This window comes from Electrophorus electricus, chromosome 15 (assembly GCF_041902795.1).
Source record: "Electrophorus electricus isolate QZ-2024a chromosome 15, ASM4190279v1, whole genome shotgun sequence".
NCBI classification, from domain to species: Eukaryota; Metazoa; Chordata; class Actinopteri; order Gymnotiformes; family Gymnotidae; genus Electrophorus; species Electrophorus electricus.
The window spans coordinates 5,121,064-5,134,934 of record NC_137511.1 but is presented as its reverse complement, the minus strand read 5'-3'; the positions used below and the strand labels follow the sequence as shown (position 1 = coordinate 5,134,934).

General features: G+C 45.9%; 1 protein-coding gene across 1 annotated transcript; it reads left to right on the top strand.

Annotated features, from left to right (window-relative positions):
- Positions 1-7,609: 7,609 nt before the first annotated feature.
- On the top strand, positions 7,610-13,871 carry sh2d4bb (SH2 domain containing 4Bb). Its single transcript, XM_081697784.1, has 8 exons — positions 7,610-7,772; positions 8,347-8,506; positions 8,809-8,962; positions 9,519-9,657; positions 9,751-10,012; positions 10,096-10,214; positions 10,998-11,218; positions 11,567-13,871. The coding sequence occupies exons 1-8, from the start codon at positions 7,610-7,612 to the stop codon at positions 11,657-11,659; spliced, it is 1,311 nt and encodes a 436-aa protein (XP_081553910.1). The 3' UTR covers positions 11,660-13,871.

Below are 13,871 nucleotides of genomic sequence, written 5' to 3'. Positions count from 1 at the left end.
GAGGAGCAATCCGTGACAAGTTGATGTGATTGTCAGTACATTTTATGTATTGCCCACGGTCAGTCATCATCTCTAACCTATAACCTTCAGACACCTTTTCATAATATTCTACTTTAATATATGTACCATAATTATAGATTTGAGCTGAATTTGAGTTAACTTTCCCCCTGAGTGGTATGAGCAGTGCTTAGAAAAATGGCAACCCTAAAAGCAGATACCATAACTGGTAAATATTTGATTAGTTTCTGCATGGCTCACCAAAAGAGTTTTATTAATATTAATGTCTTTATGCAAAAGCCAAGAATGTTTAAACTGTTCTTTAAGTCGAGGCTAGTTAAATTTATTTATATAGTGATTTTTACAACACTTTTTACAAAAGCAAAGCAGCTTTACACATGCTTGAGTCCAAGCCCCCAGTGAGCAAACCAAGGGTGACTGGCAAAGAAAAACTCCTTAGCAAGGAAGAAACCTTGAGAGAAACCAAGACTCCAAGAAAGCAAGAGACGGGTTAATGCTCAGTAACAACATGACATCAGGAGTAGGTGTACCTTGGCAGAAAGAGAGAATACATTATAAGGCATGTCCAAGTACAAAGGTGTGTAAATTAGGGAACTATAATGTGTAAAGATGGACTCCGGCACATCTAGCTATGGCAGCGCAGCTAAAAGGAGTGAGCCAGAAGGAAACACATGCCTGAGGGCTGCATGGAACATCCCCGCTCTCATTCAACAAACCTGAGTGACAAAAAAGAGGTGAAGTGACAGCACAACTCTGGATGCGCATGGACCCCCAGAACTATACCTTTACCTCATGTTTGTAGTATTTAATAAAATGCCTGATTATACAGATAGGTTTTCAGCCTAGTCTTAAATATTTAGACTGTGTCTGTGTCTCCAACATTTACAGGATGGTTATTCCATAGTGTGGGAGCTTTATAGGGTCTGCCCCCTGTAGTAGATTTGCTTATTCTTGGAAACCAGTAGTAAAGAGCCTGCACCTTTTTAATATAAGCAGACGTGGTGGGTCTCGCTAGGAGTTCGCTAAGGTACTCTACCTTTTATTCTAAGGTACTGTTGGGAAAGACCATTCAGTGTTTTGTTGGTCTTTAGACGTATTTTATAATCAATCCAAAATTTTACTGGCAGCCAATGTAATGTAGTAAAGATAGGAGTAATTTGATCAGATGTTCCAGTTCCAGTAAGTAAGTAATCTGGCTGCTGTGTTTTGTACTAGCTGGAGCTTGTTTAGGCACTTAGTGGTACAAGCCAGATAGTAAGGCATTACAGTACACCAAGATGAAACTGTACATTGTGTACATACATATATACATATACATATCCATATATACATTGTACATTGTGTATATAAACATATTATACATATATTGTACATACATTGTTAATATATTTTTGTATATATATAGATATATAGATATAGATATAGATATATAGATATATATATCTATATATCTATATATATATATAGATATAGATATAGATATAGATATAGATTTCCCTGTGTACACCTGTTTTTTCCCTCAGTTTGGACAAAGCACTCTTAACCATTTCACTGCGAGTTATACTGTGTATGACTATGTATGTGACAAATAAACCAAACTTGAAACAATCTTGAAGTGATAAATGCATGGCCTAGCTTTTCTGCATCATGTGAAGACAGTATGTTCTTAATTTTTGCAATGTTGCTGAGGTAGAAAAAGGCTGTCCTAGAAATAGTATTTACATGAGCTTCAAATGAGAAACTGGAGATCCATAATTACTCCAAGATCTTTAACTGTTAGAGAAGGTGTGAATGGGAGACCATCAAGGTTTATTATGTAATTAGAGAGCAAAGTCCTAGCTGCCTGTTAGCCTAATAGAAACACTTCTGTTTGGTCAGGATTAAGTGAGAGAAAGTTTCTCAACATCCAGTGTCTGACATCTTGTACACATTCCTCAGTAATACTAAACTGATATTTGTCCTTTGGTTTGGTTGAGACATATAACTGAGTATCATCTGCATGATATGATATGTATAATGTCACCTAGAGGTCGCATATATCAAGAAAAAAGCAGGGGCCATAGAACACATCCTTGTGGGACACCATAGCTAACCTTGGTGTTTGAAAAGTTTCCATTTATGTGGACAAACTGGTAACAATCAGTTAAATAAGACTTAAACCAGGAAAGGGCTGTTCTCCTAACACCAAACATTTTTGAGTCTGTCTAGTAAAATGTTGTGATCTATGGTGTCAAATGCTGCACTGAGTTCAAGCAGTACATGCAAAGAGATATAACCTTGGTAGGAAAACATCAACAGGTTGTTAGTACTTTAATCAGTGCTGTCTTTGTACTATGATGAGGCCTACACTCTGACTAAAAGACTTCATGTATCTTGTTCTGATTCAGGTATGAACTGCTGTGCTACAGCTTTTTCTAGGATATTGAAAATAAAGGTAAAGTTTGAGATCGGTCTGAAGTGTAGCAATTGACATGGAGTTTTGATAAGTGGTCTGATTACTGCTAATTTGAATGATTTGGATATGTAGCCAATGTTCAAGGAGGAGTTTACTAAAATTAGTAAAGGTTCAATCACTTCAGGTAGAATTTATTTAAGAAAGAGTGTGGGCAATGAATCTAGTAAGCAGGTGGAAGATTTTGAGAGAGATCAGAGGTGTTAGTTTGGTTTGCTTGTAATGATCTCTAAGTGACTGCCGGTGTCACCCTACTAGTCTAATTCCTAGTTAGATGTGCAACTGTACTAAATAAAAATCTAGGATATTAATTCTATTACAATGGAGAGATAAGCTGTTCAAGCTGAAATAAGGGCCTTTCTAAACTTGAGAGGGCTCTCCTTCCATGTGAGCTGAAAAACTACAAATTTAGTGTGATGGCATTTACGCTCTGTCTTTTAAGTGTTCGGTTTTAAACTGTGAATGTGATCATTATCCCATGGTACTATTTTTTTGTCCCTAATTTAAGTATTGTCATCCTAAAATTCCATTTCTTGTGATGGTAAAAGAATGTGATCCCACAATGCTGAAAGTTTTTCTCATTAACTACTGCCATGAAAAACTAATTCACAGGCATCAGTTTAATGCTCGAGCCATATTTTATTCCGATGCTCATTAAACATGCGCTTGTTCACAGTCTGGCGTGCTGCAAACAACAATAATGGATGTAGCCTGTAGTAGCACCTTTCTTCTCTCTCTTTTTTACATGTTGATGACATGGCACACACCCAATTTTACATGCATATAAATTCCTGTTCTAAGGGTGTCACAGTTTTGAAACTGTGCTCAGACTGTAGCTGCTGAGCACACTGTAGGCACTGATCATGATGTGGGTTTGTATGCAGATGTTCACATTTCACCTTGTATTCCAGCCAAGTGAGAACCCCCCCCCCCCCCCCCCCCCAAAAAAAGCACTTAACAACATCCATTTATTTTTATAAGAAGTCTAGAGCTGAACTTAAAGACAGCTTAATAAATCCATGTATGGTGCACAGGAGCACTCCGCTGGGCACACACGTGCCTCTTAAGTGAACAGTGTGGCCTTGGAGAGGTGTAACGAGCACTCTCAATCAACTCAATCACAGAGAGGCACTGAGGGACCCCCAGGGCACATTGTGCACCATTTGTATGCCAAATCGTATGTACCCCAGACAAACTTCATGGGAATTCCCCACAACTCTTGGTCTAATGGACCAAGCAGATCTGAAAATCACGACCAACTAAAGAAGTGAAGTTCCACCTGCTTCAAACCCAGGTTCTGCACTTAGTTTAAACCAATATGGAACAGCCAAGTGGTGAGAAACATATGAAGGTGCATTTGCTACTGTATGCATTCCCAGTGGCACCCACTGTGCAAGACAGCCTCGGGGAGCAGGTGTAATCAATTCAAACAAATCGACTTCGGCCTGGCCCGAAATATGTGCCGCCACCTGAGCCTGCTCTCACCCATTCTTGGTCTCGTTTTCAGTAGGAAAGCTGTACCATGACCCGGATAACCCACAATGTGCACGGTGCACAGCAGTGATAAATTCGCCCAAGCCCAGTGGGCATCTCAGAATGGCAAGCTGATCATAGCCCGTGGGTACCCAGAGACTCAGCAGTTCTTACACTCCAGAACTGATGTACAGTGTGTATGGATCACAGCATGAAATTCCTTCACATCTGGCACCACAGCAAGTAGCTCCTGAAAAGCTGATCTGCTCCTGAGGCCCCTGGCTGGATGGCTGGTGTATCCCACTTCTCAGAAGGTAAGAAAGATGCTTGTGATGATCGCTCTCCAGCAGAGAAAGTTGTTTCCATATCACCTGTGACTTTCAGAAACTTTTCAATGGGTGAATTTTCTTTAGCCAGGTTTCTTGTGCTACAGACCCATGGGAACTATGGTTACTGTCAATTTAAATCTGAAAATCTGATGCATAGGTAACATGCATTCTTCTCTGAAGATAGAGACACAACTCTCACAAGTGATGTTCGTATGCACCAGAGGTGGGCACGTGTTGGGAAGAATTAAGTAAAGCCCTAAAAAGTATAAGCAATATTGTCCCTGAAAACTGCATACTTTTCTGAAGAATGGAATTCATTTGGCACCTGAGGCTGAAAATAGCCTATTCTGGAGGCAACAGGCTCTCTACAAGAGATGCACTCTTCAGGCTGCTGCGTGTTCTGGTCTGGTCCCCGAGAATGAGATCAAGTGCTAGTTCCAGTGTGTGTATTCTGCTTGTGCACCCACTCGTCTCATCCATTCTAAAAAAGACAAGGGATGTTTTCTTGTGGTGTAGGGGGTTCTTGCTACTGCATTTATTTATCCCTACCCTGCTTACCTACAACCAATGAATAGATGCACAGAGAGAAGAAGAGAGAGAACCAGAGAGGGAAAGAGAGAGCAAACCTAAGGAAGAGATTTCCCCAAACCAAACCCTTCAGCTCCATACCAACTCTCTTCCAAAAAGCCTCTCCCCCCAAGATCTTCGGTCTTATCTTGACCAAGAACAAACGGTGCCACCTCTGACCAATCAAGAGTAAGCGCATACTGTTATTACCCCAACATAGGGCGACAGCTACAGAAATGTACACCTGATACGACATTGATTTACAATCCTGAATAACATTTAATCATTTGTGCTTAGATAACATGAAAGCGGCCATTGTGACATGACCTCCATATCTCTGTGAAACCATGGATGTGCACAGAAGTCAAAGCAAATGAGAACAAGTCTTTATCGACTAGGGTTTGGCCAACAATGGCTAGTGACTAGTGAGAATTTGCATCCTGACTCTGAAGTGCACCATCGCAGAGGTCGCTTCTTCTCGGGAAGGCTAGCCTCAAGGTTTTATTCTTGTTCAACAGTAAAAATTGGCCCAACCATTAAAGCCCAATCCCAACATACAAGCATGACTATCAGAGCTGGGGGTGAGCTGAATGCACAGTGACACATGCACACTTATAAAATGACCAGAACATACTAGCAAGCTCCCATAGATGAAGTTCTTTAAACTCCAGCTGCCTGAAGAGATAATATGCTTGAAATAATACAAGTAATAGCAATACTACAGAGCTGAGGGGGATGGGGAGGGGAGCATGTGCCAATGTCTGCTGCTATTGAGTAAAGTAACACTAATAGCCAAGTAATGGACTTTCAGAGCACAACAGCACAAATGGGCTTTCAGAGCACAACAGCGCACACAGTTATCGAGAACTAAAGAGAAGAAAAAGTGGGCTTTCATGTTCAATGGGTGGAGCCCGAGGGGCATCTATGTCAAACCTCTGGCCTATTACTTGCCATTATTCCATCCAGGCTTCAGTGGCTGTCACATTCAAGGGCATCCATTCGACAACATCAACTTCTGATGTAGCATCAAAGTGAATGGAAGAAGCATCATTTCTGCTCAAGTGTGGTGGCGGTGTTAGGAGGTGCCGGAGTAAAGGGAAACACTGCTGTACTGTGCAGTGGGAGAGACAAAATGAGATAATTCGTCTTGATCTCTGCTTAAATTCACCCACCATGAATTAACGCTGTTATTGTAAACACCGTAGGCTTCAAAAGCCTTGACAGGCCTTTGTTTTTGATTAATTACATTTGATAATGAGTCTCACTGTTAGACATGATTATTACATCAATGGGATAATTAGTGTTTACTTTGGAGTTGCATTATGAATTATGCAATGTAGCAAGCGAAAATAAGCCACTTTGACACCCGTGTCAGCAGAAATAAAAATATAGACACTAAAAAGGTCAGTATATTAAATTTATTTCCTGGGCGTTTCACATTCAAAAGCTCTCTCCCCCTCCCTCTAGACCCTCTGGCTGGTTGTGACAGGGATGAAGTACCACCACTGGAAGAACTGCCAAGAGAGGGCGAGTAATTACCGGGTCATGGTGTCTCTGTGCATAGAAAGGAGCATCGGAGGGAGAGGAGCAAGACAAGAGCGAGGGGAGAGGAGATGATGGAGGATAAGAGCGAGGCACAGAACCATGCAGAGGAGCACTGGCAGAAAAGGAGCACGTGGAGCTTCAGCTCCAGAATAAGCATGTTTAGGTTAAGCACATGTAATCCCGTAATTAGATACCAATTAATACAGGACAACGAAGACAACAATTAGCAGGCAGTTAGAGGTGATTAGGAGTGTATGGAGCATTAAAGCGTAATGAGACAACGGGGAATTGGCGTCGTCGAGGCTCAAGCACTACCTGGAGACCAGAAGAAGGGGGCAGGAGCCATCTGCTGTAGTGTTGGAGGAACATGAGAAGCAGAGATAAAGTTACATGGTAGGAAGGGGTGGTGGGGCTCAGATGGCATGCACATGCATGGACCCTGTGAGGCCTTGAAGCATCTTTGTGCTGTTACATTCTTAAGCTGCACATTTTTTTTTACATATGAAAACTTTCAGCCGTGCGACAACGCGCACAAGTGTGGACACATATGGACACATATTTCAGCACTTCGTTTCAGGAAAGGGTTTTATTTAGGACTGTCATACACAGACACAGGTGTCATACGCACCTGTCTGTAGTGTCACTGCAGGAGACAGAAAGAGAGGAGGAGTGATAGAAGAGGGGGAGAGACAGAGAGAGAGAAGGAGGGAGAGAGAGAGTGAGTGAGAGAGAGAGAGAGAGAGAGAGAGAGAGAGAGAGAGAGAGAGAGAGAGAGGAGCGTAGGTGAGTAGGGGTGAAATTAAAAACCTATAACACTAACAATGAAGCCAAACCAACATCACAGGAACAGAGAGAGAGCAGCAGCTAAAAAAGTCAAGAGACAAGAGAGTTCTGAAAAAGCGAGAGAGTGGAGGACTCGCGAGCACTGAAGAGCATGCTTGTGAGGAACAAAGAAAAGCAGGCAGCCTAACCCAGGCAAAAACCCAGGAACAAGAAAGGGCAATCACCGATAGTCATGTGGCACTTAAAAGACGCCTCTCTACCCTGTGTGACACTGAGCACGTCCTGGGCCTTTATGGTCATCTGAAGACCTTAGTCTTCCTCACCCTGAGAAGATTACTCAAAGAGAGACAGAGGACCAGGCTCTGGCATCCAGCACTGAGAAACCCCAGAAGAGGTGAGGCAGAGCTCCTCAGAACTTTCTCAGATCCGGCCAGCCACCAGGATGATGGAGCAGATCCTCCGAGATCTGTACATCGAGCCGGACCTGCTGAACGAGCTGAGCGAGGATCAGAAGCAGATCCTCTTCTGTAAGATCCGGGAGGAGCAGGTGCGCCGCTGGAACGTGCGTGAGTGCACAGAACCCGCTCCAGCCAGGAGAGCCAGGAGTGAGTGATACCTGTGCCTGTGCCACACACACTCTGTGTCACACAAGTCTCCACTGCATTATTCTGAAATGGCATGTGGATGTAATAATTTGATAGATCTATTATTACATTTATAAATTTTAATATGGCTACTGGTAAGTTATTATTTCTAACAGTGAGCTCATGTCTTAAAAGACATTTAAGCCTACAATGTTTGTCATATATTTCATAATATTACTGCATGATGAGGATTTTACTTTGCTGTGAGTAAAATAACAAAGTGGAACAGAACTTGTGTGTTGACAGAAATAATCCATGACCAACTCCATGATCCATGACCATGTGTCAGAATAATCTAAAGCTATCCTCAGGTCATCCTTCCACTGGCTCTGTGTGATATCTTCCTGGTGTGATGCCTCATACTTTTGATGTGCTGGCGTTTCAAAAGTCACCATATTCATGCTGCAGCCCACACTACCAGTTGAATAATCTCCTGTAACAGTGTGGTGTCGTTTCTCTGTTTATCGCCCATGGAGGGGATCTGCTTTCTGTGCCAGCTGTCATCAACGTGCCCGCGTCTGCTGTCTGTGGCCAGGTGGCCGCAGAGGTATCCAGTGGCTGCTGGGCTCGAACGGGGAGGTGTGGGTGTGGGTGATGGGGGAGGCTACGGGAGACAAGTCCTACGCCGAAATATCGGAGCAGCTGATGGAGGAGAGGGCCGTGAAGCAGGCCCAGCAGGAGGCACTGGAACTCCGGTGAGAGAGCCGGCCAACGAGGAAGGGAGGGATGGGGGAGGAGGAAACAGGTCAGAGAATGAGGAACGAGAAGGGAGGCGTGGAGATTAGGGTGAGGCAATCAGGAAACGCGAGTGGGAAAAGGCAGAGGGAGCGAGAGACAGAGACGAAAACAGGTGAGCAGCAATGAGCAGGACTGGGAGGGAGGGAGAGAGACACGGAGAAAGAGAGAAAGGCAGAGAGAGAAAGAGACGGAGAAAAGGATCTCGACGAAGATGGAAGGGCAGGGAGTGTGTCACTCATCGCCTGCTGTATCTTCTGAGGCGTGTGAAGGAAGCAGAAATTGAAAAGAAGTTTCGGGAGGCCGTGGCAAAGGAGAAAGCACGTTTTGCGGCAGAGAAATGGAGGGTGGATATGGATGACAGAAAGGCCGCCAAGCAGGAGGAGGAGGAGGAGCGCATTCGCAAGGCGCTGAAGGTGGGTCTGTGATAATGTGAGATCAAATATCTCATAAGCCATTGATACATATAACACATCAGTGACCAAATAAAGTCAGGTTCAGCATAACCACCTCCTCCAATGCTATTAGTTCAGTTGGACAGACACTGCCACAGAGATCAAGTAGTGTCAGAATCCTTAAATTCCTGCTTCACTCAAGCCTTTAATTACAACAGGCAACGGTGATAGAGTTTAATTAGCCATAATTACTATGCGTTTTAACCTCCTAAGGTTGAATTATTTAAGAGTTGACATGGCACTCTGCTGAATGTAGATAGTGATCTCTGAAAGACGAGGCCACCATTTGAGGGTGCGATCTTTGATGGGTGGGGTTAAAAGCACTATGTCAAGGATAATGACACAGTCCGCCATGTGAATCACCGTGACCCTGCCCTTAATGAAAGTGAAAACGAGAACATTAGTGGAATTTTTTTCAGCTCCGGAAAGCTGATCCCGGATCTCGGCAGGGGGATAAAAAAAGTGCTGAATGATCAACTAACCCCCCCTCCCTCCCCCGCCACTCTTTGTTACGCAGAAACGTGAGGAAGAAGAGAGGCAGAGAGGCGAGGAAGAAATCCGACAAACAGAGGAGAGGCGCGCGAAGGAGCTGTACATGTCTCTGAAGCAAGAAGAAAAGGGGCGAGAGAGGGACGACAGGGAATGGCAGGAGCAATGTGAGCGCGCAGAGGGAGTGGGAGAGGTCCAGGCAGGATGGGGCCGACCCTTTAAAGACGATCCGTTCCCATTCAAACTCCTGTGTCCCGCAGTGCGGCGCTCCAAAGCGGCTGACGAGGAGATGACGCGCAAGGCTCGTTGCGCCAGGGACGAATACAAGCGGCAGTCTCTGCGCGCTGTCCAGAAGGGCTCGAGCCAGAGTCGACGGCGCAGTGGCGTCCACGAACAGCCCCCCGCTCCCGGCGAGGCCAGCCAATCACCAGTGGCCGAGGGAAGCTCCGTTTCCTCTGCAACTGTACATTACTGCCGCAGGCACAACTACAGATGCAGTGGTCCAGCAACACAATCAGAGAGGTAGAGCCAAAATAGAAATACCTTCAACCTGCCTTTGTATTAGACCAAAAGGTCATGGTCCATCTGCCCATTCTCCTTGCCAGCTCGGTGTGTGCACGGCCAGCGTCCCGTGATTCCATCCTGCGATGGTTCAAGGAGGAGCAGATGCCCCGAAGAGCCTGTTACGAGAGGAACAGCAATGCCATCGCTCCCTGGTTCCACGGTAAGGAACGCTACTCAGAAACACTACGGCCTTTAACCGTGAATAAATGTCCCACATTCTCTTCAACAAGCTGAGAAGCAAAGTCATAGCAAGATAAAAATGGCAACAGGCGTCTCCCCAAGCTTCAAAATCGGGGCTGCAGGTTGTTAACGTAGGTAACAAAACATTACGGGTAAGTGTAACAGGATTCTAGTTTAGTGCTTTTGGTAGGAGAGAGTGGTATCGATTGGAGTGAAAAAGAGTGATAACGAGTCTTAGTAAAGGATAATGGAAACAGATGATGGAGAGCAGGGCAAGAAGGAGGGAGAGTGAGAAAGCGAAAAAGAGACAGAGATGGAAAAAGAGGACGAAAGCCAGACGACAAGACAGAAAAAGAGCGAGTGTGAGAGCGATAGAGAGAGAGAGCGTGAGAGAGAGCACACGCAAGAGTGAAGTGAAGATCAATAATTCACAACCCGGGCTCGGTTGATTGGGGTCAGTATGCGCCACACCTGATTGGGGTAGATGATAAGCTTAACGAACATCTAACCGATAATATTCCACTGTGGCAAGAGGAGACCGACGACGGGGTCACGGCGAGAGCCACGGCGAGCCCTCTGTGCTCCATCAAGCACGCACAGCTCATTCACTATCACACACGCTCACTCTGTCCCCTCTGCCCTCTCCCCATCTATCATCTGCCCCGGGCGGCTTGTCTTCCGCCTGGACGTGTCGTGCTCTTTCGTTCTCTCTTTCACGCCTGCCCCATCGTCCATCCCTCTCTGTCCCCGCGTGCTCCTCCAGGGATCATCTCCCGGCAGGAGGCAGAGGCCCTGCTGATAAACGCCTCCGAAGGCTGCTTCCTGGTCAGGGTGAGCGAGCGGATCTGGGGATACACCCTCTCCTATCGCTCAGCCTCAGGCTTCAAGCACTTCCTCATCGACGCCTCGGGCGACTACTACGGTTTCCTCGGTGCGGACCAGAACCGCCACGCCACTTTAGCCGACCTCATCGACTTCCACAAGGTCAGGCCTCACCGCCGGCCGACCCCTCGTTCCTTTTTTCTCCGTCCAACTCGATCTTTTCTCCAAGCCGGAAAGCAGCCTTGGCGCCTGCACGCGCACGCGCTCGAGCTCGCATGCGCACCCGGGCAGTTTCGTGAAAGCAGATGCGCGTAGGGGCAGGGAAACACTTGTGGGGTGACGATGCCGTCGCTCAAGGGCAAACGAGCGGGGCCGACATGGTGAGCGAACCCTTCTTTCCATCCGTGCCACTCACGGGGGGAATCGATTTCCGCTGCTAAAGGGCTGACTTGGCTGTCTCTGCCTGAGCTGTCACTGACGTGCCTGTCTGTTGGTGTGTCTTGTCCCCAGGAGGAGGTGATAACCACATCTGGAGGTGAACTGCTGCAGGAGTCCTGTAAGCTGAGGTGCTCCATTCAGGACTACGGGGGGCTTTTCCAGTGAGCCGCCCAACTGTCTCCCAGGCACCATCTAACCCTAACCCTCACACAGCAATAGTCACATCAGAGCACAGCCATTTCTTTCATGATCGTATCCCCATGGCCATGTGCCACACCTCGCGCTCACTTGAAGCATGCCTCTACCTTCTTCAGGGGTTGATAAAGGCATTTTTATTTTTTTTCCTGCTCTAATTGGCTTGGTTGCTGGCTGGGAGCAGAAAGCAAGTCTGCCTGCCTCGTGTGTTGATTGAACCCAGCTGGATTAGAGCAAAATGGTGCGCACTAGTCTGCTTCAATGACGCCCACTCCACTGAGCCCAAACCAGGAGCTACACAAAAGCTTTGCTCCGCCATTCAGTAGTGTTCCACCTGTCTGACCGCTCACGGCGGTAGTCCACCTGCCTCGCCACCCACTCTCCCACACACACACACACAAATAGGAGGCTCAGGTTGCTGGGAAGCGCATCACTGACCTTGCTAAGCTGTGTATTGTTCGAAGAGAAGTAGCTATTTCAGCCACTGGCATAGACAAAGCCTCATCTCACACACACACACACACACACACACACACACACACAGAGAGCGTGCTGAGGGGTTGGAAAGCACATGATGAAAAGGTGGGGAAAGGGGTCTGAGCAGTTTCACTTTACCGCCATAGTTCCAGTCAAGATAGCGGGAGTGCTTCCGATTGGTATCAGCCGTGGAGAGGATCCGTGTGCTTCCGATTGGTATCAGCCGTGGAGAGGATCCGTGTGCAGGAGTGTGGCGGGGGGCAGGGCTAGGTGGAAATGAAACGGAGAAGGAGATGCATATCTGTATTCACTACACACCAGGCAGTCGTTGACATTCAACCTGCTGTCGCAAAGCCGTCATCTAGATGGCAAAGGTTTTTACCCCAACAGTCCATGTGCCCCGGCCCCCAAAATCCAGCTATTTATTACACAGTTCTCTTCCAATGGCTATATTGATGATAATAATGTAAAAGTAATTTCTACATTGCCTTTCTCAAGCCTAAGGCCGTTTTACAGAAAGTACAGTCCACCAACGTTGTAGAATTCCACACACATAACAAAGAAAGGGATTCACGCGAGTTAAGAGAGCTGCAACAGCAAGCCTTGGTGTTAATAAAGCCCCTTCTCACACGTTGAAATTAATTAGCGGTAACTTATTCTGAGGGGCCTGTTCCCAGTGCCAGGGTGCACTCACCTGCATGAAATGTACTGCATAGATAACAGGCATTTCCACTGACCTGAGACCAGAGTGTAGGCTGGGGCCTACAGGCGTCAGTCGTAAGAGACAGGCGAAGGGCTAGGTCAAGCAGGACACACGCTGCCCTTCCTAAGAAGGGTAGACAAAGTCCTGCAGAAGCCTAATTACAAGATTTAATTATGTTCAATCTTGACAGATGCTCCATAAGTAAAGTATAGCGCACCCGTTCATACAATCCCCAGTACCATTTAATGAAAACAAATGTCAAAAGGCTTGCTATTAATTGGGGGAGAGGTCAGAGGAAGAAAATGCCCCCATCGCTCTCACCCACACATGGAGACTTCAGCTTCTTTCAGGCTTATAAATGCTCTGATTCTTATTTCAGTCATTGTCAAGGTGCACGAGTTGGACGTGAAACGGAACCAACCTCTCTTACGCAGCAGCCCACGAACAAACACATGGCTAAACTTTACTGGAAATCACCTGAACATGAGGCTTTCAGAGCAGTATTTTCTCCGGGCGAATGGAAGGTCTGTGGGTGAAAACCAAAACCTGCCTTTGAAAAGAAAGACATCCAGCTGTGGTGGGGGAGCATTGTGGTTCACGTCTGTCCTGCTGCTTCCTTGCCTGGCCAATTTGTTATCACCGAGTTCAGAGATTTCCAATGCACCAAGGAATACTTCAGAAGAATGAGGCAATTTTCGAATACTGAAGTGGAACCTAAAATATATCCAGCAAAAGGACAAACCCACAGAACACTCGAGGAGATTCTGCACAGAGTGGCTTGAAAAGAAGCAGCCGAGTTTTTGTAGGCAAATCCCCTATCCAAATATTTGCAACCAAACATTTGCCTGAAACCTTCACAGAAAAGCTGTGAACAATGTAGTACTTTCATAAGCCTGTGGAAGGCATGAAGGAAAATCTAAAGACATTCCTAGGCTGTGTGTTCTGTACTGAATCAATAGGTAACCTGATATACTGAAATAAAGCATTTTTATAACTACAAAA